The sequence below is a fragment of the Dendropsophus ebraccatus genome, chromosome 7, assembly GCF_027789765.1.
Source record: "Dendropsophus ebraccatus isolate aDenEbr1 chromosome 7, aDenEbr1.pat, whole genome shotgun sequence".
Lineage (NCBI taxonomy): Eukaryota > Metazoa > Chordata > Amphibia > Anura > Hylidae > Dendropsophus > Dendropsophus ebraccatus.
Genome location: NC_091460.1, coordinates 117,218,329 through 117,242,015, shown reverse-complemented (window position 1 = coordinate 117,242,015; position 23,687 = coordinate 117,218,329). Strand labels below are relative to the sequence as shown.

Genomic DNA, 23,687 nt, shown 5'->3' with positions numbered 1-23,687 from the left:
TCAATCCATATTATATGCAATAAACATTCATTTACTGCAGACACTATTTGCTTCTGTCTTACCGACCGATGCCATGCATGGGCTTAAAAAGGGATTATCCAGCGAAAATCTTTTTCTTTCAAATCAACTGGTGTCAGAAAGTTATATAGATTTGTAATTTGCTTCTATTTAAAATTCTCAATGCTTCCCATACTTATCAGCTGCTGTATGTCCTGTAGGAAGTGGTGTTTTATTTTCTGTCTGACAGAGTGCTCTCTGCTGACATCTCTGGCCAAGACAGGAACTGTCCAGCGTAGGAGAGGCTTTCTATGGGAATCCCCATAGAAAACTTTTCCTGCTCTGGACAGTTCCTGTCTCGGCCAGAGATGTCAGCAGAGAGCACTGTGCCTAAATGAAAATAAAACGGCATTTCCTGCAGGACATACAGCAGCTGATAAGTATGGGAAGAATTGAGATTTTTAAATAGAATTAAATTACAAATCTATATAACTTTCTGACACTAGTTGATTTGAAAGAAAAAGATTTTCCCTGGACAACCTCCTTTTAAAGTCTATGTACATCTTAGCAACCATTCTGTTCTATAGTTCCAGTGTGTCTCAAATTAAGAAATTAACCAACTGGTCTTTGTTGTCCAGGCTCAGAAATACATATCTGCTGTCTTTCAGAAACAGCTCCTCTCCTGTCCTCAGTTTGGGTTTTGCAGTTCGGGGCAATTGAAGTGAATGGAACTAAATTGTAATAACACGCACAACCTGGGGACAGGGGTGGCGCTGTTTTTGCAAGAATGGAGCTGGGCCCTTTCTAGTCTTACTGTTGAGAGCAGGAATTTAGGTAATACAATTTATATTTGTATAATATGACCATAGTCTAAGCAGGGGTAGGGAACCTTGGCTCTCCAGCAGTTGCAAAACTACAACTCCCATCATGCCTGGACAGCCAAAGCTTAGCTTTGGCTGTCCAGGCATGATGGGAGTTGTAGTTTTGCAACAGCTGGAGAGCCAAGGTTTCCTACCCCTGGTCTAAGAAAGACCTCATGGCCATATAGTCTGCTGTATAGCATAGAAATGCTATATAGGTAATGCTATGCCATGCATAGGAGCCTAGGGATAACATTTGCTAGTGTTCGCCTATCATGAAAGGTACACATTGGCCGTGGATACCTGATGGATACCTCAAACAGAGGGGCAAATAGTAAAAGAACCCAGTCCAGTTCTCATCTCCCTTCCGCCGCGCTCTTGACTGATTTCTAATTCCATCCCTATATAAAAGGCCTGTCAGTATCCTCATACATGGAAGCTGTCATTCATTCCAGCAGATTCCTGGAGAGCCCTATGTGCTGCCTGTCAGGGTTTATCATTTATTAACGCTGTCAGCGGTGATTCTCATATATCATCTGTTGTTACCACCTCGCTATCCCTGCTGATCTGTAGCTCACGTCGGGAAGAACCGCTCATTTGTTTGAGCTGCTAGTAAATTAATTTCCCCAGTGTTCAGAGATGAGCAGGTAAGGCTTCTCGCCTGGATAGGGGAGAGATCGGTTTTCATGATGGATTGTGTGACACGGCCTGCAGAATGATCAGATCATTTCGATGCTATCTTGCTTTATGTTACTGCTGGTACGGACAATACTTAGTAATCATTCCTGGAAGACATATGTAATCAGTGGCGGTCTTTGGCACCAAGCACCCCAAGCGATCGCTTGGGGCCCCAACATCCAGGGGGCCCCCCACGCCCCGCTCTTGTGCTCAAGACCGCTGGACAGGGCCGCTGCCCCGCTCGCTGCTGCCATCTGAACTGTAACTATGAGCTCTCGTAATGAGCGCTCATAGTTACATGCAGCAGCACTGACAGGGCGGGAGACATTGGCTCCCTTCCTGTCAGTCACTCTTGTGGCCGCAGGAAGGGTTTTCCTTGCGGACACAAGTGGCAGCTTTGTCCTTGTGGTGCCGGCGCTCCAGTGACATCACTGGAGCATCGGCGCCAGGACAAGGGGAGTGCGGCCTCTTGTGATCGCAGGGAAAACCCTTCCTGCGGCCACAAGAGTGAAGAGAAGAGGAGACGCCCGGACCCAGGTGAGTATAAGTCTTTGTTTTATTGTGTTATATACTATATGGGAGGGGGAGCACACAGGGGTCTGTTTAACTGGGGGAGCGCACATCGGGGGTCTATATAAATGGGGGGAGCACACAGGGGGGATATATAACAGGGGGAGCACACAGGGGGGCTACAGATTACTTGAGCTTCACAGAGGGGTCTATATACTACTGGGGGCAGCACACAGGGGGTCTATATACTACTTGGGGCATCAGAATGGGGTCTATATACAATTTGGAGAGCACACAGGAGGTCTATATCCAAGTGGGAGAGCACACAGGGGTCTATATACTACTGGTGGGGTACACAGAGGGTCTATATACTACTGGGGGAACATACAGGGGGTCTATATACTACTTGTGAGGCACACAGGTGGTCTATATATAACTGGGGGAGCACACAGGGGTCTGTATACAACTAGGGCAGCACACAAGGGGTCTATATAATACTGGTGGGGCACACAGAGGGTCTATATACTACTGGGGAACCACACAGGGGGTTTATATACTACTGGAGGAGCACACAGGGGTCTATATCGAAGTGGGGGAGCACACAGGAGGTCTATATCCAAGTGGGGGAGCACACAGGGGGCCTAAATACAACTGGGGCAGCACACAGGGGGTCTATATACAACTGGGGCAGCACACAGGAGGTCTATATATTTCTGGGGGAGCACACGGGGGGCTATATATAACTGGGGGAACACACAGGGGTCTATATACTACTGGGGGAAGCAAACAAGGGGCATATAGTACTGGGGGCAGGACACAAGGGGTATATACTATTGGGGGCAGCACACAAGGAGTATATATTACTGGTAGTAGCGCACAAGGGGTATATACTACTGGGGGAAACACACAGCCGTCTATTGTTTTGGAACGCGTGTCGAGGGGGGGGGCCCAGACATAACTTCGCTTGGGGCCCCAGAAATGCCAAGACCGCCCCTGTATGTAATGTTGGGGTTCTTTTACACGGGCGGATTATCGGCCAGGAGCGTCGCTAGAAATGCCCTGCAGCCTATAATCTGCCCGTGTAGAAGTGACAGCGATCAGCTGAAGACCGATTATCGGCTGATTGCATCTTTTAAGCCTGCTTTAAAATTCATCGTTATCAGCCGTACGTCTTGCTGTGTAAGCAGGGGTTTGTGCAGCTGGGGAGGATAAAGGGAAACTAAAAGCACAGATATGTATATAGGATCTGTATATATCTGTGCTGTCAGTTTCCAGATCACAAGCAGCAGCCTATACTTACCAGCCACGCTGCTTGTGATCCGGTATCTACTATTTAGGCCCTGCCTCCTCCAGAATGATTGACAGCTGGATGATACAGGGTCCGAAGATACAGCCGCCGAGGACAAGAGAATCAGATACTAGATCCCAAGCAGTGTGGCTGGTAAGTATAGACTGCTGCTTGTGATCTAGAAACTGACAGCACAGATATATACATATAAGTGCTGTCAGTTTCCAGGGCTGCATGAGTGATACAAGGATTGTCCATGCACCCCATCTGCTCGATTTCTTTTGCACAGCAAACAAATCTCTGATCTCGCTTAGCGGTGCTCATTTGCCCCCCCCCCCCCTTCCCCGACAGTCGAGAAGTTTAAAATGACCCTTTATAAACTCAGTTTTGACTGGTGTTTTTTCCCCCACTGCGCTGGACTAAGCACTAGGGATGGTCCGAAACTGCCGAGGTTCGGGTTCGTATGAACCCGAACGCTCGGCATCAGATTCCATCAGATTCATCAGATTCTGTCTGCCCACTCCGTGCAGCGGGTGGATACAGCCGGAGGACCGCCTGGAAAACTGGGATACAGCCTATGGCTATGGCTGTATCCCAGTTTTCCAGACGGTCCTCCCGCTGTCTGCCCTCTCCGTGCAGAGAGTTCGGGTTCGTACGAACCCGAACCGAACTCGGTTCGGACCATCCCTACTAAGCACTATACAGCTGATCTCTAGGGCTGTAGACATAGGGTAGCTTTATAATTTGCTTTAACAATCTGGAAAACATCTTTAAAAGTGCAGTGTGAACCCAGCTCTTTCCTAGCAGGTATATGTCGGTATATGCTCTCAGACTGAGGCTGTAGTATGCTACTCCCACCACCAAGTGTCACTATGACTTGCTCCTTATTTGGCCCAGCTGAAGGAGAAACGATACATGGGCTATCTGTACTCTCTATTGATTGAGTGTATTTCCTGACACTGTCTGGTGATTTAGGTCTAGCCAATCCATGAGCCAGCTACCTCAGAGGTCACTACCCTGTCACAGGGGGTTAACTTAGTTCCCTTGCTCAATCAGATCCCCCCCCCCCCTTGAACAGCCATATATACAGTGGGGTTGGGACTAGTTCGGACAGATTCCTGTAAAAGTAGAAGGAGTGTATTATAACAGAGAGCCTGCTGCAGTGTATATGCAGGGCCTGGCCTGAGTCCAGGACCCATTTGCAGGACTGTATGCAAAACAATATTCTACTTTCTACAAGCCTTATTTTCCTAGCCATGTCCGACTAGTGCCTAAAGGTGGTGAAGCTGCAGTAAAAGGGATCAAGGGGCAACCTTGTCTACGCTGGGCGGCTTTTCTTCTACCATCCTGAGGATCATTCCAGGTACAAGTCAAGTCTCTACTGCAAGCTGCTAGGTTTCCTATGGGGTACCCCCGACAACTAACTCTACTCACTAGATCTGTGTCACTCTGTTCCCATAGACAGCATTAGGCAGAAGTTCATACCCGTGGGTGTAGGTAACTCTTCTCTAAAGCCCTCACAGCTGAGAATTCTAAGATCTAGACAGGGCCCGACTACCCTGAGCCAGCCAAAAGCCCGCTTCTGTCTTCAATATATTATATATATATATATATATATATATATATATATATATATATATATATATCCGTGAAATATAAACATATTATATATTGTAGCATGCATAATTGTCCAATCTATTCAAATATAACATGAAGGGGTTAAAGATTCACCTTTATTTATATTTGTCCAAAAATCATGCTCAATGGATGAGACATAAGTAAACAAGCACAGCCTAAGTAAGTGAAGCACATCCAGCCCTAGTCCCAGAGTACACCATGAATAAGTCATAGGAAGCTTATCTGTAGGACGCAGTGTGGGAGAGAAGAGGTAAAAACACCATGTACTGTTATTACATGTGACCCAGTGACTGGCTCTTCTTGACCTCATTATCAGTAACCTGATCGGATGAACCAGATCCTTACAGCGTGTGATCTCAGCGGTTGGTAAGTTGTTTCCTATGCAGAGCTCTGCACACTGTCTCTTTAGTTTATGTAGATATGGATGTCATCTTCTCATACTGCACAGTTTGGTGTTTTTTTTTTTTTTAAAAAAACATCTATTTTTTCCTATGGTATGTTAGCGGAACATAATAAGGGCATACTTCCAAGCTGTCTGCTTTTTCTATCATGGGGATTTCTCTTTTCCAAAAGCTTCCGTGTGAGAGTCTATTACTGCTCATCTAGTGTGCCGAAGCAGAACAATGCAAATCCACAGCGTTTGCATAATAAAATATAGGTTGCGTAGCGTACAGTCACAGCTTTATTGACGTTGGCTAATGTCCTAATTCTGAGCATTAGACATGAAATATGACAGCTTCTGCCTGTAAATGATATTTCCTGTACAACAGATATGTGGCTATGCTTTGCAGACCATAGAAGACAGCAATGTATACAATGTTAACTGTGATGTACTGTATAGTTGTCCTTCACTTTTTAAACCAGAAAATTGTAGGTAAGGCTGGGTTCACACTACCTTTCTGCAAAAAACTGATGAAAAACGAATGTGTGCATCCATTTTGAGCTGTTTTTCCATAGACTTCTATTTAAAAAAAAAAAACACATATCAAAACGGATCAGTTTTTTTTTTAACGGACATAAAAATGAGGTCAACCATGTTTTTGTGTATGCTACAAAAACGGACCCGTTTTGATCTGTTTTTTTTACAATGGAAGTCAATGGAAAAACAGATCGTTTTTTTTCATCAGGTTTTAGCAAAACGGATTGCAAAAACGTAGTGTGAACCCAGCCTAAGCTACAATTTCCATCATGCCTGGACATCCCAAGCCAAAACTCTGGCTGTCCAGGCATTATGGGACTTGTAGTTTTGCAAAAATTGGAGGGTGCAAGGTACCTGAGCATTTGGTTACCGGTGGATGAAGAAGCTGGATGCAGCTCTAGGGAGTCCTAGAAAACATGGATACAGGCTATAGCCTGTGGGCTGTTCCCATGTTTTCTAGGGAGCCTTAGGGCTACATCCAACTTCTTCAACCACTGGAACTCAAATGCCACCCGATCGGGCTCGCTCATCTCTATTTCCATTCCCTGTTTTAAACCAACATCAAAAAATTTTTCCGCTGCTACCCCGTATATGCTTTACTTGCGGCAATATAGCTGGCTATTCTCTTTCCCTGAATAGGACTGCAAAGGACCTCACCTGTGGGTGATCAGGCGTTGCAACATGGATAAAAGAAACGTATTCCAGCAGTCCAATAAAATCCGGTATTTATTGTATAGATTCCATAAAATCGTTACATACAAAAAAACGTAGAAAAATGCTAGAATTAAGCATTTTTCTACGTTTTTTGTATGTAACGATTTTATGGAATCTATACAATAAATAACGGATTTTATTGGACTGCTGGAATACGTCTCTTTTATCTTTTAAAAAATTGTAACTACCCATCTCTATGGACTGTAGCAGACCGAACTACAGTACCCGTTGCATCAGTTTCTTAAGGGTTTTCCAGTATTAGAGACACATACCTGCTTTCTTACAAAACCAGTGCCACAGCGGTCCTCAGGCTGTGTGTGGTATTATAACTCATCTCTGTTCATTTGATCTGAGCTGTAATACCATCCGCAAACTGAAGACAAGGAGTAGCAATATTTCTGGAATAAAGCAGCATTAAAAAAAAAAAAAATCCTGGACAATCCCTTCAGTCTTTAAAGTTACAAGCAAGCCTGCTGCATCTGTGCTATGTTGACCTCAGTCACTGACTGAGGAAGGACACTGGGTCACTCGGTCACTGCCAAGACGAGCCTGTCTCAAAAGTAGTGACCACAGCATTTAGCGGGAGACCATGGGACAGTGCAGGTGAAGCCAAGAAGGAGAAAGGTAGGTAGGCTTTTAGTGCATCCCCAGAAATATTTGAAAAAATTCTGTTTGAACCCTTTTTGGTATCTGAGATGCCGGTCTCAATAAACTGTGTTTTAGACACTTTTCCCACTTCATCCATTAAAGGAGAAGTCCCATGACCCTAAAAAAAAAAAAACAGTAAGGCAGGAGGGGATGACGGAACATAATAAACAAAGTTTACCGTGCTACCTAGTGCTGCTCCTGGGTCCAGACAACAGTTGCCGGTAGCCCTTTCAGCTGTAATGTCATGTACCTGGCTGAGTGATTGCCCACTCAGCAAATCAGTGACTGGAGCAGGACAACGCCCCAGTCACTGAGTGGCTAAGGGGGCAATCGCTCAGCAAGGCTGTGACGTTGCAGCTGGAAGAGCTGAGTATGTTAAGTACCCAGATTCCAGCAGAAAACGACAGCCGGCGGCCATTAACGGGACCCAAGAGTGGCGCTACGGAGGCAAGGGGATGGGTAACTATACATTGTTTATACCTTTAATGCACACCGCTGACAACCTGTTTTTATTTTCATGGGGGCAAGATCTTGTGGTAACGGGGGGCATGAATTGGGGTAAATGGGGAGAGGCATGAGATGCAACATGTGTATGGCAGCTATATAAGTCATCATCCATTTCTCCAAATAAATAAATAAATACAATACCTGGACTTAGTGCCCTCGATAGCTCAACTTGATGATCAGTTCCTACATGGGTTGTGGAGGTGCCCTGATTTTTGGTTGCATCTGTTTGTTCAGCGCCAACTGTTGGATCAGTATTTGGAGAAGCTTTTGTCCCGGAAGAAGCCGAGGTGTCTGGCAGTGCGGGCTTAGAAGGCGACGTAACGCCCTTTGTAGAAGAAGGTGTACTTTCCGTTGGTGCAATGCTTACTTGTCCTGTCTCATTGACTTTAGGGCTTGTCCCTGTGTTGTTCTGTGTTGGGCCATTTGTATGGTTGAAGGGAAATGGTGTGTAGGGTCCACTGGTTGTATTTATTGATATAGTTGCACTGGTTGATATAATTGTGTTCGATGATACCCCAGGAGTATTTGTGGAGTTTGCTGTTGTCGGAGTTGAGTCAGATGAATGGTTTGCTGTTGTCGGAGTTGAGTCAGATGAATGGTTTGCTGTTGTCAGAGTTGAGTCAGATAAATGGGTTTCTGTAGTTGCAGTTGGGTCTGGTGAATTGTTTGACCTACTAAAAGGAGACACTGTGATGGTAGTAGTCGCATTCCCTGTGTCATTTCTGTTACTTTGTACAGTCGTCGTGTTAGTTTTTTGTTGGTCTGACGGATCGGTTAATACCAATGTTCCAGAAGAAGTTGCAGTGCTTGTATCCTCTTTACTTGCAGCCAGTCCTGTTGACGTAGGTGTGGGTGGTAGAGATGTGTCCTGCGTAGACTGTGAGCTCACTTCAGTTGACTGAACCTTAACATGTAGACCTATAAAATGGAGAGTCTATTAGAACCATACAAAATGGTATCAATAAATAAAGAAAACTTGATGTTTAATAAAAGACATGTAGGGGGGAATTCACAACCTTGTAAATTTGTATGTGTTCTTGTAAAAGTAGGTAGTACAGTTTGTCACTGTAGATTCATCAAAGGTCGCACGTCTAATAATACATTCACCAATGAAAGGAGCTGTATATTGTGTGTGGAGTTTTTTGCCCAATTTGTCTTAGTTTTTGCACTAAGGATCATTCTTCATTTTCCTGTTCAGCCCCGGAGGTCCCTCTAGCTTTATACGAGCTAAGGCCTAGATCCCCAGGTGAGTTTCCCTTAATCTGCGGGTCTGGTCACCGCATAGCATGGCGGTAGTGGGCCTAAACATCTTCAAGGGGAATGGCCAGCAGGTGCATAGATTACAAACCTAACTGGAGTGTCAGAGGTGGCGCTGACTGGCTCATTCACCTCACACTATGGGGGAGATATATAGATATATGTCCCTATACCTTTTAACCACTGAGCCGCTTTTGTGCAGTTTGTAATTAAATCCCTATGCTAATAAGGCAAATCAGTGCACTGGGGGCAGTGGTCCCACCTCCAGTGCACCAAACCCACTTGTTAGCATAAGGGTTTTAATACAAACTGCACAAAATCAGTGCCGAGAATGAAGGTAAGAAACAGTGCCCCCTGGGTTATAGGAAGATGTCGGCAGGTTAGATGCTGAGTTCCCCTTTAAAGCAAATGTATCAGTGGTAAATCACTTTTCTGTTTTTACCATGAAAAGACCCGTGCTGGCACAGGACTGCTGGTGCTGCAGTCCTTTTTTTGAACCATGGCCTGGTTCCCGCACATGGCGCCAGTCTATAACCAGGCACCAGCCTGACCTGAGGCACTGGAGAGGGGCCAGCCGCCCCCAGTGGGAGGGAATCCCCTAGATGACACGACTCCATTAGAATCAATGGAGCCACATCATAAAGGAGAGAGGGGTTCCTCCCACTGGGGGTGGGCCGGCCCACCTCCAGCGCTGGCATGGGGGTGCTGGTGCTGCGGTCCTTTTTTTGAACCGTGGCCTGGTTCCCATGTATGGTGCCAGTCTATTACCAGACACCAGACTGACCTGAGGCACTGGAGAGGGGCCAGCCGCCCCCAGTGGGAGGGAATCCCCTTGATGACACAACTCCATTAGAATCAATGGAGCCACGTCATGGAGGAGAAGGGGGTCCCTCCTACTGGGGGTGGGCCGGCCCACCTCCAGTGCTTCAGGCTGGGTTGGTGCTCGGTTAAAGACCGTTGCCGTGTGCCGGAACCGAACCATGGTTCAAAAAACGGACCATGGCACCGGCATCCCTTTGCTGGCACTGGTCTACTTATGTTAAAACAGAAAAGTGATGTACCGCTGATACGTTCGCTTTAAGTAATGGCAGTCAGTAGTCATAATCAAATCAATCAAAAAACAAATCATCAAAATTATGCTTTACACAGGTTTCTGAGCATGCTTCATGCCGGCACAAATCAAAAAGTCACACATCATAAATCACACTTCAAAACTAGTGTACTGTATGCTTGAAGATTACTTATGTGAGAAGCGGTTTTCAGAAATTGAGGCATAGTGGGCTAAAAAGTCACCTTTTTTTTAATCAAATATTCTATTGTTCAAATATCTGCAACTTTGGAACAGCAATAAGAGAATTCCCCAAAATTTTCATTATACTGTGCTTAACACTAAAGGCCAGAAACTTGTGTGAACTTTTCCTTGTGTTTTGTAGGAAAAGTTTTATATATATATATATATATATATATATATATATATATATATATATATATATATATTTAAATGATATAAGAAACATTTTGCCCCTGGCCGGACTTCTTCTCTAAATCAAATTTTCATGTGATTTTTTTTCAAGATTTTTTTTTTAAGAATTTGTGTTGATTTTTTTGTAATACTTCATTTTACTATCTATATTATGAAATAATCCTGTAACCTTGCTGTTTTTATTCTGCAACACAAATATAGGTCAGCAACAGCATCACAAATCAGCAATTTCTTGATAACTGTTTATTCACTCTTGCTTGACAAATGCTGTAATGAACAGCCGATATGTCACACAAGTAAACAAGCCCTTACCAAGGAACTGGTGATTTCTCTTCCTGTTACCGACCTACAGCTGTGTTGCATGTACAGTGGGGACAAGCCCACCTCGGAAGCCTGCCCCTGATATCCCATTGAAGGTGCTGATTCAGCCTCTACTTCCTTGCCTAGGCCTAATAATAACATGATGTTTCCTGTTCCGAAGAGAAACCTCACAAGCAGGAGTACACTCGAAGGTGTCAACAGTCAATATATTTATATATAGTCAAAAATCTACAAACCTGAAATTTTCATTTCCTGGCGCCCATAGGCAGCACAAACTACAGTATGTAATTTCCCATACTGTAATTTGTGCTGCTGTAGGGCGTCCAGGAAAGTCTAAAGTTTACTAACTTGAAATTTTCATTTCCTGGCATCCATAGGCAGCACAAACTACAGTATGGAAAAATAGATACTGTAGTTTGCGCTTCAGTAGGACATCCAGTATGTATATATATATATATATATATATATATATATATACACACTACCGTTCAAAAGTTTGGGTTCACATTGAAATGTCCTTATTTTTGAAGAAAAAGCACTGTACTTTTCAATGAAGATAACTTTAAACTAGTCCTAAGTTTAAACATATACACTCTATACATTGCTAGCTAGTCTAGCTGCAAATGTCTGGTTTTTGGTGCAATATCTACATAGGTGTATAGAGGCCCATTTCCAGCAACTATCACTCCAGTGTTCTAATGGTACAATGTGTTTGCTCATTGGCTCAGAAGGCTAATTGATGATTAGAAAACCCTTGTGCAATCATGTTCACACATCTGAAAATAGTCTAGCTGGTTACAGAAGCTACAAAACTGACCTTCCTTTGAGCAGATTGTGTTTCTGGAGCATCACATTTATGGGGTCAATTAAACGCTCAAAATGGCCAGAAAAAGAGAACTTTCACGTAAAACTCGACAGTCTATTCTTGTTCTTAGAAATGAAGGCTATTCCATGCGAGAAATTGCTAAGAAATTGAAGATTTCCTACAACGGTGTGTACTACTCCCTTCAGAGGACAACACAAACAGGCTCTAACCAGAGTAGAAAAAGAGGTGGGAGGCCACGTTGCACAACTAAGCAAGAAGATAAGCAGACGCCTCACAGGTCCCCAACTGGCATCTTCATTAAATAGTACCCGCAAAACACCAGTGTCAACATCTACAGTGAAGAGGCGGCTGCGGGATTTTGGGCTTCAGGGCAGAGTGGCAAAGAAAAAGCCATATCTGAGACTGGCCAATAAAAGAAAAAGTTTAAGATGGGCAAAAGAACACAGACATTGGACAGAGGAAGACTGGAAAAAAGTGTTGTGGACGGATAAATCCAAGTTTGAGGTGTTTGGATCACAAAGAAGAACGTTTGTGAGACGCAGAACAAATGAAAAGATGCTGGAAGAATGCCTGACGCCATCTGTTAAGCATGGTGGAGGTAATGTGATGGTCTGGGGTTGCTTTGGTGCTGGTAAGGTGGGAGATTTGTACAGGGTAAAAGGGATTCTGAATAAGGAAGGCTATCACTCTGCACCGCCATGCCATACCCAGTGGACAGCGCTTGATTGGAGCCAATTTCATCCTACAACAGGACAATGACCCTAAACACACCTCCAAATTGTGCAAGAACTATTAACAGCAGAAGCAGCAGCTGGTATTCTATCGGTAATGGAGTGGCCAGCGCAGTCACCAGATCTGAACCCCATTGAGCTGTTGTGGAAGCAGCTTGACCGTATGGTACGCCAGAAGTGCCCATCCAACCAATCCAACTTGTGGGAGCTTCTAGAAGCGTGGGGTGCAATTTCTCCAGCTTACCTCAACAGATTAATAGCTAGAATGCCAAAGGTGTGCAATGCTGGAATTGCTGCCAAAGGATTCTTTGACGAAAGCAAAGTTTGATGTAAAAACAATGTTATTTCAAATACAAATCATTATTTCTAACCTTGTCAATGTGTTGACTCTATTTTCTATTCATTTCACAACTTATGGTGGTGAATAAGTGTGACTTTTCATGGAAAACACAAAATTGTTTGAACGGTAGTGTGTATATATATATATATATATATATATATATATATATATTCTTCAGACAGATGGCTTGCACTTCTATACCCCAGCCCTGGTTGTGTTCCTCTTCTCTTCTTATTTTGTTCCCTCATTTTTTTTCCCCCCACTCGCTTTGGCAATGCTACTGCGTATTTGGTACAACCAATAAAGCTTATTTATATTTGATAGTTTTTTTTGCATACTGACTGCAACGCAAAATAAAATTGTGCAAAAAAAAATGTGTTTTTCTCTGTGTTTGCCCAGAACAAGAATGAATGTGTGTGCTGCTTTGCACTTTGCAATCCTGCTTGAGTCCCTGGGTGATGCAAGCAGAAAACATGTATAGTGACTCACATATCCCTCTCCGTACTCCATCATTTCTGGAATGTTACCTTTGTCAAGTGTCCTTGTTCCTGGTCTCTTAGCGGTCATGCTGTATACTGCTCATTATTGCCTACTTTTCTGTACTGTACGTTCCTTGTGTAACTGCATGCTGTATCCACTCAGTTATTGTTTTATAGACATCCTAAAATGAATATCTCTGTTCATCCAGAACTTCCTGCTTCAAGAATAGAATGCTAGACAGTAGAGTGGGTAAAGTCCCTATTACACTGAACGATTATCGATTACCGAATATTCAGGCCAATAATCGTTTAGTGTAATAGGACATGTTGAAAGGCAACGATCAGCCGACACAGACAATGTTGGCTGATCACGACCTTTCAACATGCTGAAAGATTACAAAGTGGGCGGCGCTGACGTCAATGGGCAGCCCGAACAATGTAAGGATCATTTGGGCAGCCTCTTCCGCTGCTCACCGCTAACTGTATGTGTGTAAAATCAGGGCCGTATTAACAGCTGCTGCCATAGGCCCTAAACCTAAAGACACCTCATTTTGGGATTGTGGAGGTTTTGGCCACATGCATTTCTCTAAATGTTTGAAACATTGTCTGAATCGTGTTTTTCATGGTTTTTAACAGCTTAAAACATAAACAAATTTTCACATTGAATCAATGATTAGAGCAGTCTGCATATTGTCTGACAGAATTCTCACCACTGGATTGGTAGATTGGTAGGTAATAGCCCCAGGCGTCACATTTAACATCGCCACACCAGACCTGAACAATAGCGCCATACCCTGGTCCTGCTCCCCTGCTAGGTGCTGCCCTACGCAACGGACCCCGGGTGCCTAGTGGTAAATACGGCCCTCCGTATAATAGCACAGACAGCGAGCACCACTGCGTCTACTAAACTTTATCTTGGACGTATATGTTTAACATCAAAAGCAATAATAAAAATAATTCCTTTATTTATATAGCACCAACATATTCTACAGCACAGTACAGAAACTGTCATCACTCACATTGGTTCCTGTCCCCACAATCTAAATACCAAGCTTACATACCAGTATATTTTTAGTACATGTGAGGAAACCTGAGTACCAGGAGGAAACCCATACAACACAGGGAAAACATACAAACTCCTTGCAGATGTCTTCCCATCTACAAAGACATAGCAGAGGTTGAGTGAGGGGTCACAGGTACAATGCCACCTGTAGCCATGTCAACTATCCAATAATGCAGCCAAAGCATTATGCTGAAAAGCTAAAACTAAATGTTGTGTATAAATCCGACATCAAAATTAGGTTTTTAATCTCTTATTGACTGCAATACACCTTTTTACAGCAGTCATTAAGGGCCAGTGATTGGCTGAGCGGCCTGTCAGTTAAGACAGGCCGCGCTGAAGCTGCAGTGCGCGGGACCCAGGGAGAAGAGGAGCAAGAGGAGCCTGGACCAGAGGATAAGTAGAGTATGCCAGTTTAGCAAGGACTGCAAGGACGTCAGTAACGATGTCCATGCAGCCCTTGTTAAACGATTATCGGGCCTTGTTTACTGTTATTATCGAGCCCCCATTGGTCCGTGTTATAGCACCCTAAGGGTCCTATTGCACGGGCCGAGGAGGGCCCGATCAACGACGTAAACGAGCGGCGATCTGCTAGATCGCCGCTCGTTTACTGGGCCTATCGTTACCGTTGCAGCAGCAGTAATACATTACCTGCAGGTCTTCTCCGCGCTGTCTTCATCCCAGGGTCCCGCGCACTCTATCTTCTGAATACCTGTAAACGAGCAGCGATCTGCTAGATCGCCGCTTGTTTACTGGGCCTATTACACGGCCCAATAATCGTTAAACAAGGGCTGCAAGGACATCGTTACCGATGTCCTTGCAGCCCTTGCATAACTATATACATTACCCATCCACGTTCCAGGGCTGCTGCTGCTGTCTTCTTCTCCCCGGGTCCTGCGCTCTTACGTCAGAGTGGCCTGTCAGCTGACAGGCCACTCAGCCAATCACAGGCTGGGACCGCTGTGGCCTGTGATTGGCCGGGCGGCCTGTCAGCTGACAGGCCACTCTGACGTTACAGCGCGCGGGACCGGGGGAGAAGAAGACCGCAGCAGCAGCCCTGGAACGTGGATGGGTAATGTATATCGTTAGTTGCCGCCCGCGCACCGCTATTACACGTAGCGGTGCGCGGATTGGCGCCCGACAAAAAAAGGGCAGAACCTATATCAACCATCAGCCGGTGATTGTTGTCATCGGCTGATCATTGTATTTATTACATGGAACGATAATCGGCCGAATTGGGCCGATTATCGTTCCGTGTAATAGTACCCTCAGATGTCACGTCTCGGGCCTGCGTCATACACCACGAAGCGGCCGGGCACCGGAGTGCCGCGATGCGGGACCCACCGCTGGAATCGGGGAGGTGAGTGGACGTCTTTTCCCTCAGCCTCCTCGTCCCCGGTCCCAGCGAAAAAGTGCTCCCCCGCTGGAGTACCCCCCCACTGGAGTACCCCTTTAAATATTTATCCCACATGGTAAACACTGTAAAAAAATAAAATAAAATAAAAAAAATACCAGGATTGTTATATTTTGTTATTCCTCCCAAAATAACAGAAAAAAAAAGGATTTATACGTATTCCAAATAGTACCAAAACACTACCAATAAAAACTACTTTTCCTGTAAAAAAAAAAAAAAAAAGAGCCCTCACATAACGCAGTCAGATGAAAGTAAAAAACATTACAATGCTTAAAAACAAAACAAAAAAATTACTTGGGGCCCAGAATATATACTGGGAGAGGGAAACAAAGGGGTTGTCCAGTGGTCAATCTTTATTAATATAGTGCTGCTCATACATATAAAACAAGCGGCATGAAACAGCTGTTATGATGTTCCCTTTAAGTAACAAGTGTTTTCATGGGTCACATATCCTGTCTTAGAAATTGTCATGAAATGTATACTGAGAGCGTTGCAGTCTAAAACTCCTATTAAGAAACGTTTCTCGTCCTTGTCAAAGAGCACTCTGAATCCACACTGCACAGGAATATATCCTCTGGATTTCTGTCTGTAACTTGCCCTGAACCCACAGACATTACTGTGATAGGCATGTATCATTATCCTGGCCTGGAAGATTGCGGTAGGCAATTAGGGAAGCGCACAAGTAGAAAGCCGTCCGGGTCATACAAGCCATCACAAAAAAGAGACAGCCAAGAGCACAAATGGTTCCATTTTTCTGAAAATACAGCAAATGATATGAAACATGACAAGTTCTAAAGGAAGCAAAATGCAAAAGACAACGCACTTGCCTTGCAAAGTTCCAAAGTCTTTTAAGCAAGATGAAGTCTGACCCTCTCCTTGATACAGCACTTTTATAAAGCCATTGCTTTAGACCAGGGGCTGGCTGGCAGATTTTAGCCTGGGGGGCAAGCACACGGCACTGGCCCTTGACTGGCAGGCTAGCGGCCCATCCACCACCCTGGCCCTTACCTGGTATTACCCTCCCCAAATAAGTGCGGGAAAGGAAGATTACACATGCGCCACAGAATTATAGTATTGTGGCCAGTGTTCCCAGCCACTAAAAGCCCTTGTGATATACATCTATTGGATTAAAGGGAACCTAGCTCCAGGTGCACAGCATAGTACCTTAGGATGCCTTTAAACAGGGAGATTTATCTGACCGATGTTTGAAGCCAAAGCCAGGAACAGACTATAAGCAGAGAACAGGTAATAAAGGAAAAACTGAGATTTCTCCTCTTTTCAACTCCATTCCTGGCTTTGGCTTCAAAAATCTGTCAGCTAAATCTGTCTGTGTGAATGCACCCTTAAGGTACCATGCTGTGTACCCGGTGACCCTGTTATCAGTGCTGTAATGCCCTTTTGGTTCTCTTATCATGTTAAAACCATCAGCCCTGAATCTCTGCAGCACCAGCTGTTATCAGAGGATGTACTACAACTCCCAGCATATCCTGAGGGCTGCAGACTGTAAGTAAATGCTGGGAGTTGTAGTGTTTGCAGCTGTTGTACTTGGAGGATTCTTGGTGTATTGTATACTGGAGGCTTTGTGGGAGATCAGAATACATAGTTCTGTGGGGGCTCAGTATGTGGATGAGACCCCAGAACAGAACTGATACCGTTATATACCGTTACTGACCAAATCCAATACACCAGTATATAAGAAACATATATTGTCACTGTGACCACAACCATTACCACCCCATACTAACTAATACCACCACACCATAACTGAGATCCAGTATAACAAGACCAATAATACCAGTATAAAAGAAACAAATATCACAACCCCTTCACCACCACCGCCATTACTAACTAACATCCACTGTACAAATACCAGGATCATCCCCATAGAAGGTTCTCATTATTATAATGTGTCAGCTGGTTGTGATCTCATGTGTAATCAAAGATACATAATGAACTGCTAGATAGCTATTTCCTACTGGATCTATCTATCTATCTATCTATCTATCTATCTATCTATCTATCTATCTCCTATCTATCTCCTATCTATCTATCTCCTATCTATCTATCTATCTATCTATCTATCTATCTATCTATCTATCTATCTATCTATCTATCTCCTATCTATCTCCTATCTATCTATCTATCTATCTCCTATCTCTCTATCTATCTCCTATCTATCTATCTATCTATCTATCTATCTATCTATCTCCTATCTATCTATCTATCTATCTATCTATCTATCTCCTATCTATCTATCTATCTATCTATCTATCTATCTATCTCCTATCTATCTATCTATCTATCTATCTATTTATCTATCTATCTCCTATCTATCTATCTATCTATCTATCTATCTATCTATCCATTATCTATCTATCTATCTATCTATCTATCTATCTATCTCCTATCTATCTATCTATCTATCTATCTATCTATCTATCTATCTATCTATCTATCTCCTATCTATCTATCTATCTATCTATCTCCTATCTATCTATCTATCTATCTCCTATCTATCTATCTATCTATCTATCTATCTATCTCCTATCTATCTATCTATCTATCTATCTATCTATCTATCTATCTATCTCCTATCTATCTATCTATCTATCTATCTATCTATCTATATATCTATCTATCCATTATCTATCTATCTATCTATCTATCTCCTATCTATCTATCTATCTATCTATCTATCTATCTCCTATCTATCTATCTATCTATCTATCTATCTATCTATCTCCTATCTATCTATCTATCTATTATCTATCTATCTCCTATCTATCTCCTATCTATCTATCTAATATCTATCTATCTATCTATCTATCTATCTATCTATCTATCTATCCATTATCTATCTATCTATCCATTATCTATCTATCTATCTATCTATCTATCTATCTATCTATCTATCTCCTATCTATCTCCTATCTATCTCCTATCTATCTCCGGTATAAGAACACTGACAATAGAACACAGTTGTCAAACTCCGTCCCTCCAGTTGTTACAACACTACAAATCCCATCATGACTGGACAGATAAACCATGACGGGAATTGTAGTTTTGCAACATCTGGAGGGACATAGTTTGACACCACTGATAAGTTAAAAGACCTTATAAGTTATTATAGTGCAGTTACATTCAGTGACTCACAGTAGGCGTCTTCTCTGCATGAAGAGACGTCCACTTTTCCTTTTCTTCTCCATCCGGCTCCGGCCATCATGAAGGCTTCTCTGGCCATGACTCCTCTCCACGGGATCTGTCAGACAGACATTTTAGGCTTCTTGCTCCAGCAACATCCTCATCAATACATCCCTCCATATAGAATAGCCCCCCGCTGCACATCTCTCCATATAGAATAGCCCACCTGTGCATCCCCCATATAGGATAGCCCCCCCCCTGTGCATCCCCCCATATAGAATAGCCCCCTTGTGCAACCCCCCTCGTAGAATAGCCCCCTGTGCATCCCCCCTCATAGAATAGCCCCCTGTGCATCCCCCTTCATAGAATAGCCCCCTGTGCGTTCTCCTTTATAGAATAGCTCCCCCTGTGCATCCCCCCTCATAGAATAGCCCCCTGTGCATCCCCCTTCATAGAATAGCCCCCCTGTGCATCCCCCCAATATAGAATAGCCCCCCTGTGCATCCCCCCATATAGAATAGCCCCCCTGTGCATTCTCCCTTATAGAATAGCCCCCCTGTGCATCCCCCCTTATAGAATAGCTCCCCCTGTGCATCCCCCCCTCATAGAATAGCCCCCTGTGCATTCCCCCAATATAGAATAGCCCCCATGCACCCCCCCATATAGAATAGCCCCCATGCACCCCCCCATATAGAATAGCCCCCTGTGCATCCCCCTTCATAGAATAGCCCCCCTGTGCATTCTCCTTTATAGAATAGCCCCCCCTGTGCATCCCCCCTTTATAGAATAGCTCCCCCTGTGCATCCCCCTCATAGAATAGCCCCCTGTGCATCCCCCCTCATAGAATAGCCCCCCTGTGCATCCCCCCCTCATAGAATAGCCCCCATGTGCACCCCCCCCCCTTATAGAATAGCTCCCCCTGTGCATCCCCCCTCATAGAATAGCCCCCATGCACCCCCCCCCCATATAGAATAGCCTCCTTGTCCATCCCCCCTCATAGAATAGCCTCCTGAGCATCCCCCTTCATAGAATAGCCCCCCTGTGCATCCCCCCAATATAGAATAGCCCCCCTGCGCATCCCCCCTCATAGAATAGCCCCCCTGTGCATCCCCCCAATATAGAATAGCCCCCCTGTGCATCCCCCCTCATAGAATAGCCCCCCTGTGCATCCCCCCAATATAGAATAGCCCCCCTGTGCATCCCCCTCATAGAATAGCCCCCCTGTGCATCCCCCCAATATAGAATAGCCCCCCTGCGCATCCCCCCTCATAGAATAGCCCCCCTGTGCATCCCCCTTCATAGAATAGCCCCCCCTGTGCATCCCCCCAATATAGAATAGCCCCCCTGTGCATCCCCCCTCATAGAATAGCCCCCCTGTGCATCCCCCTTCATAGAATAGCCCCCCTGTGCATCCCCCAATATAGAATAGCCCCCCTGTGCATCCCCCCTAATAGAATAGCCCCCCTGTGCATCCCCCCTAATAGAATAGCCCCCCTGCGCATCCCCCCTCATAGAATAGCCCCCCCCCCCCCGGTGTGACCACATGTTAATGGGTTTAAAAAAAAGAAAAACAACTCACCTCTCCTCGGGCCGGATCTTCAGTGTGCAGCAGCTTCTCCCTGCTGCTGCAGCGCGGCGGCTCCTCTCCTCTCCCTTTCCTATCAGATCCTCAGCGGCGCGTCAGGGAAGTGACGTCACCGCTGGGGACCTGATGTAGGTGCCTGCAGACGTGCCTGCGTACAGCACGTCTGCGGCTCCTGGGGGATCAGGCGGCCCGGAAGAGACTGGGGGAATAGCGCGGCGGCCGGCCGCGCTATTCTTTCAGTCTCAACTACTGTAGAGAGTCGGCCGCGCGTCGCGGCCCACTCATTGGTGGGGAAGACCGGCCCGGGGGGCACATGCCCTCCTGCCCCCCGGCCCAGCCCGCCCCTGCTTTAGACCCTTTCGACTGGCAAAACTCTATTTTGACAGGAAGAAAGACAGTATCTCATTCTTCGGGCAGGATGAATATACACGTATTACAAAAGCTGACAGATAAATCAAACAGCAAGTGCAAAGGCCACCATGTATCCTTAAAATGTAACGATCTCAAACGACCGCTATTGCGAAAGACCTGAAAACGTTCACTCATTTCCATGGAACGATAATCGTTACTTATGATCGTAATTGCAAACATTTTTCTTCGCTATTTATTCGCTATTTCGGTTGTATCTATTGCGATTGATTGAACGATGTCTTATTCAATTCGAACGATTTGCGAACGTTTTGCAAACGAGCAACGCTAAAAATAAGTCCAGGTCTTATAAAGCGATCAACGATTTCTCGTTCGGTCGTTAATCATTAACTACATTTCAACCGAACGCTCGTTTAGATTCAAATGATTTAACGATAATCTGAACGATAATCGTCCGGTGGAATAGGGCCCTTAGGCTAGGCAGTCTAACGTGCACCAGATCTAAACCACCACTAACAAGTAAATAGAAGAAAACAAGGTTACAGTGAGTGAAAGAGAAGACTGGTGATGTGTGGATGACTGGATGAAAGTGATGAATCACCAATGTACATTGGTCAAGAAGATGATGCTGGAACATTTGTCTGGTGATGGTCTAATAAAACGTATAAAGATAATGCCCTGCTTGTCTCTTACCATGGGAGGGGGCAATTAGGATGGGGGTGGGGGAATGACTAATTTTATGGATATTTGATATTAACCATATCAAGAACACAGTTAGAAGACAAATTCTGTCACTAAGCACTGGCCTAGTGGAACCGAAGACTGATACTACATACTTTTGGGATAGCCGTCCATGTACTTGTATGAAAGTCCCCGGCCCAGCATGCTCACTACACTCATTATGAATGTTTTGTATCATGACGCAGGAGGATTTGGAAGCAAAGTGCTTTCTCCTCATTAAGCTTGTTTGTAAGAAATATCTTAAAATACTTTTGAGGAATAATTGTTTTTTTCAGTAAAACCAGAGCAAAGGTCAGAGCAGGTGAAACAGTATGGCGCCACACATAATGCCTGAATCTGGCAGGCCTCCATATTCCAGGCTGATGGAAATCATACTAAAAGTTACTTCCTTATATTCAGGTAAGTAATCTATGTGTATATAATTCTGTATAGGTTATACTGGAGCCTAGAGAATCTAACTTCCATTAGTGTACCACTGATTTCAATGGTTCAGTAGGGAGAACATTGGGTGCACTTTGAAACATCATTAACTTTTCAATGATAAACTTAAAGGGGGTCCGAGCTCACAGTCCCTCAAGGTTCTTTTGTCATATTACTGTGTCAAATGATGGTGAATATCTTGTAATACTGTCTGTTGGGATGAACAGTCATTTGCTGAGATGACAGGATTCACTCTCTCAAAACGTGTTGTCTCCTAAAAATACCTCTAGAATTGATCTTCCTGCAGTGCTCCAGTAACTGGTTTTACTTTCCTGTCTCTTCACTGCCTGATCAGCCTGCTGGATGCCAAAGAAACTGCAGCCGCTTGGGACCCTCTACCAGTGGGGATAGAGATTACCAAGCTATCTGCTATTTTTATGCCTGGTACCTGTGGGTCCACCCCCCTCTACTCTAGAGAAGAAATGAGCAAATATACGAAGTGAAGTGCTGTCGGCTGTCGGCTTTTCAGGGTGCCGGCTTTGAACGATGTGCTGCTCCACTCTTGGTACCTGGAAAGGCTGGATCCACTCCTAGGAAACTGGGAGAAGATTCCAAGGACTGGATCCAGCTTTTCCAGGCACCCAGAGCGGCACGAAATTTAAAGCAAGCAGCCTGACAAGCCGACAGCCGATCGTAACAAAGCACTCCACTTCGTTAACACTGTATATTTGCTCTAGAGCCTTTATCTGGATTTGCCATGTGGTGTGTGGTTTGTCTCTTTTCTATGCACATTAGAAACTTGGACGTCTCTGCCAAACTTGGTATATTCAGCCGACTGCCGATCCAGACAAGCTTGGAATGTTCAGCGGACTGCTTGTGCCAGCAAAATTGGTATGTTCAGATGACTGCGGATCCAGACAAACATGGAATGTTCAGCCGACTGCCGATCCTGACAAACCTGGAATATTCAGCCGACTGCCGATCCTGCCAAACCTGGAATATTCAGCCGACTGCCGATCCTGCCAAACCTGTAGTGTTCAGCCGGCTGCCGAATCTTCCAAACTTGGAGGGTTCAGCCAACTTTTGACTAATGTGTGTTGGGCCTTTATTGCAAGCAGTGGTACACCACTGAACACACTTCTATGACATATCTAGCTAATAAAGTATGTTACATATAGGGGGAGATTTATCAGGCATGGTGTAAAGTGAAACTGGCTCAGTTGCCCCTAGCAACCAATCAGATTCCACCTTTCATTCCTCACAGACTCTTTGGAAAATGAAGGGTGGAATCTGATTGGTTGCTAGGGGCAACTGAGCCAGTTTCACTTTACACCATGTTTGATAAATCTCCCCCATAGTGTGTACATCATCTCTATATTCCTACCATTTAAAACAAGAGCTATTAAGACTATTTGTACATAGACTGAAACTTCTTTAGACACAAAATGAACTATAATGAAATCTAGTAAGATAGTTTACACCCCATAGGACATAAAAATTGCTCAGATTTAAAGCCTCCATGGTTCCCTGAGGACTTGACAGCTGTTGCTAAGATTGAAAAAGAAAAAAAGAAATAAAGTGGGATTTCAAAGATGTATAAATGTGATATCCAGGACTAATTGCTGACATTTGTTAGCCGTATACACTTACAAGTGCAGACACTAAGAGAAAATAACTGGAAATTAAAGGACATGTGACTTCAGACCGCGACCTAGAAACTAAGCCACCAGTCTAAAATTGGCACAATAACAGAGAGGCAGA

At 44.4% G+C, this 23,687-nt stretch overlaps 1 protein-coding gene across 1 annotated transcript in view; it reads right to left on the bottom strand.

Moving 5' to 3' along the window:
• Nucleotides 1-23,687, bottom strand: part of PARM1 (prostate androgen-regulated mucin-like protein 1) — a 57,759-nt gene that overhangs the window by 7,555 nt on the left and 26,517 nt on the right. The window contains exon 2 of the mRNA XM_069978288.1: nucleotides 7,901-8,677. Within this exon, the coding sequence (XP_069834389.1) occupies nucleotides 7,901-8,677 (777 nt within the window). The remainder of the gene's footprint in view (nucleotides 1-7,900; nucleotides 8,678-23,687) is intronic.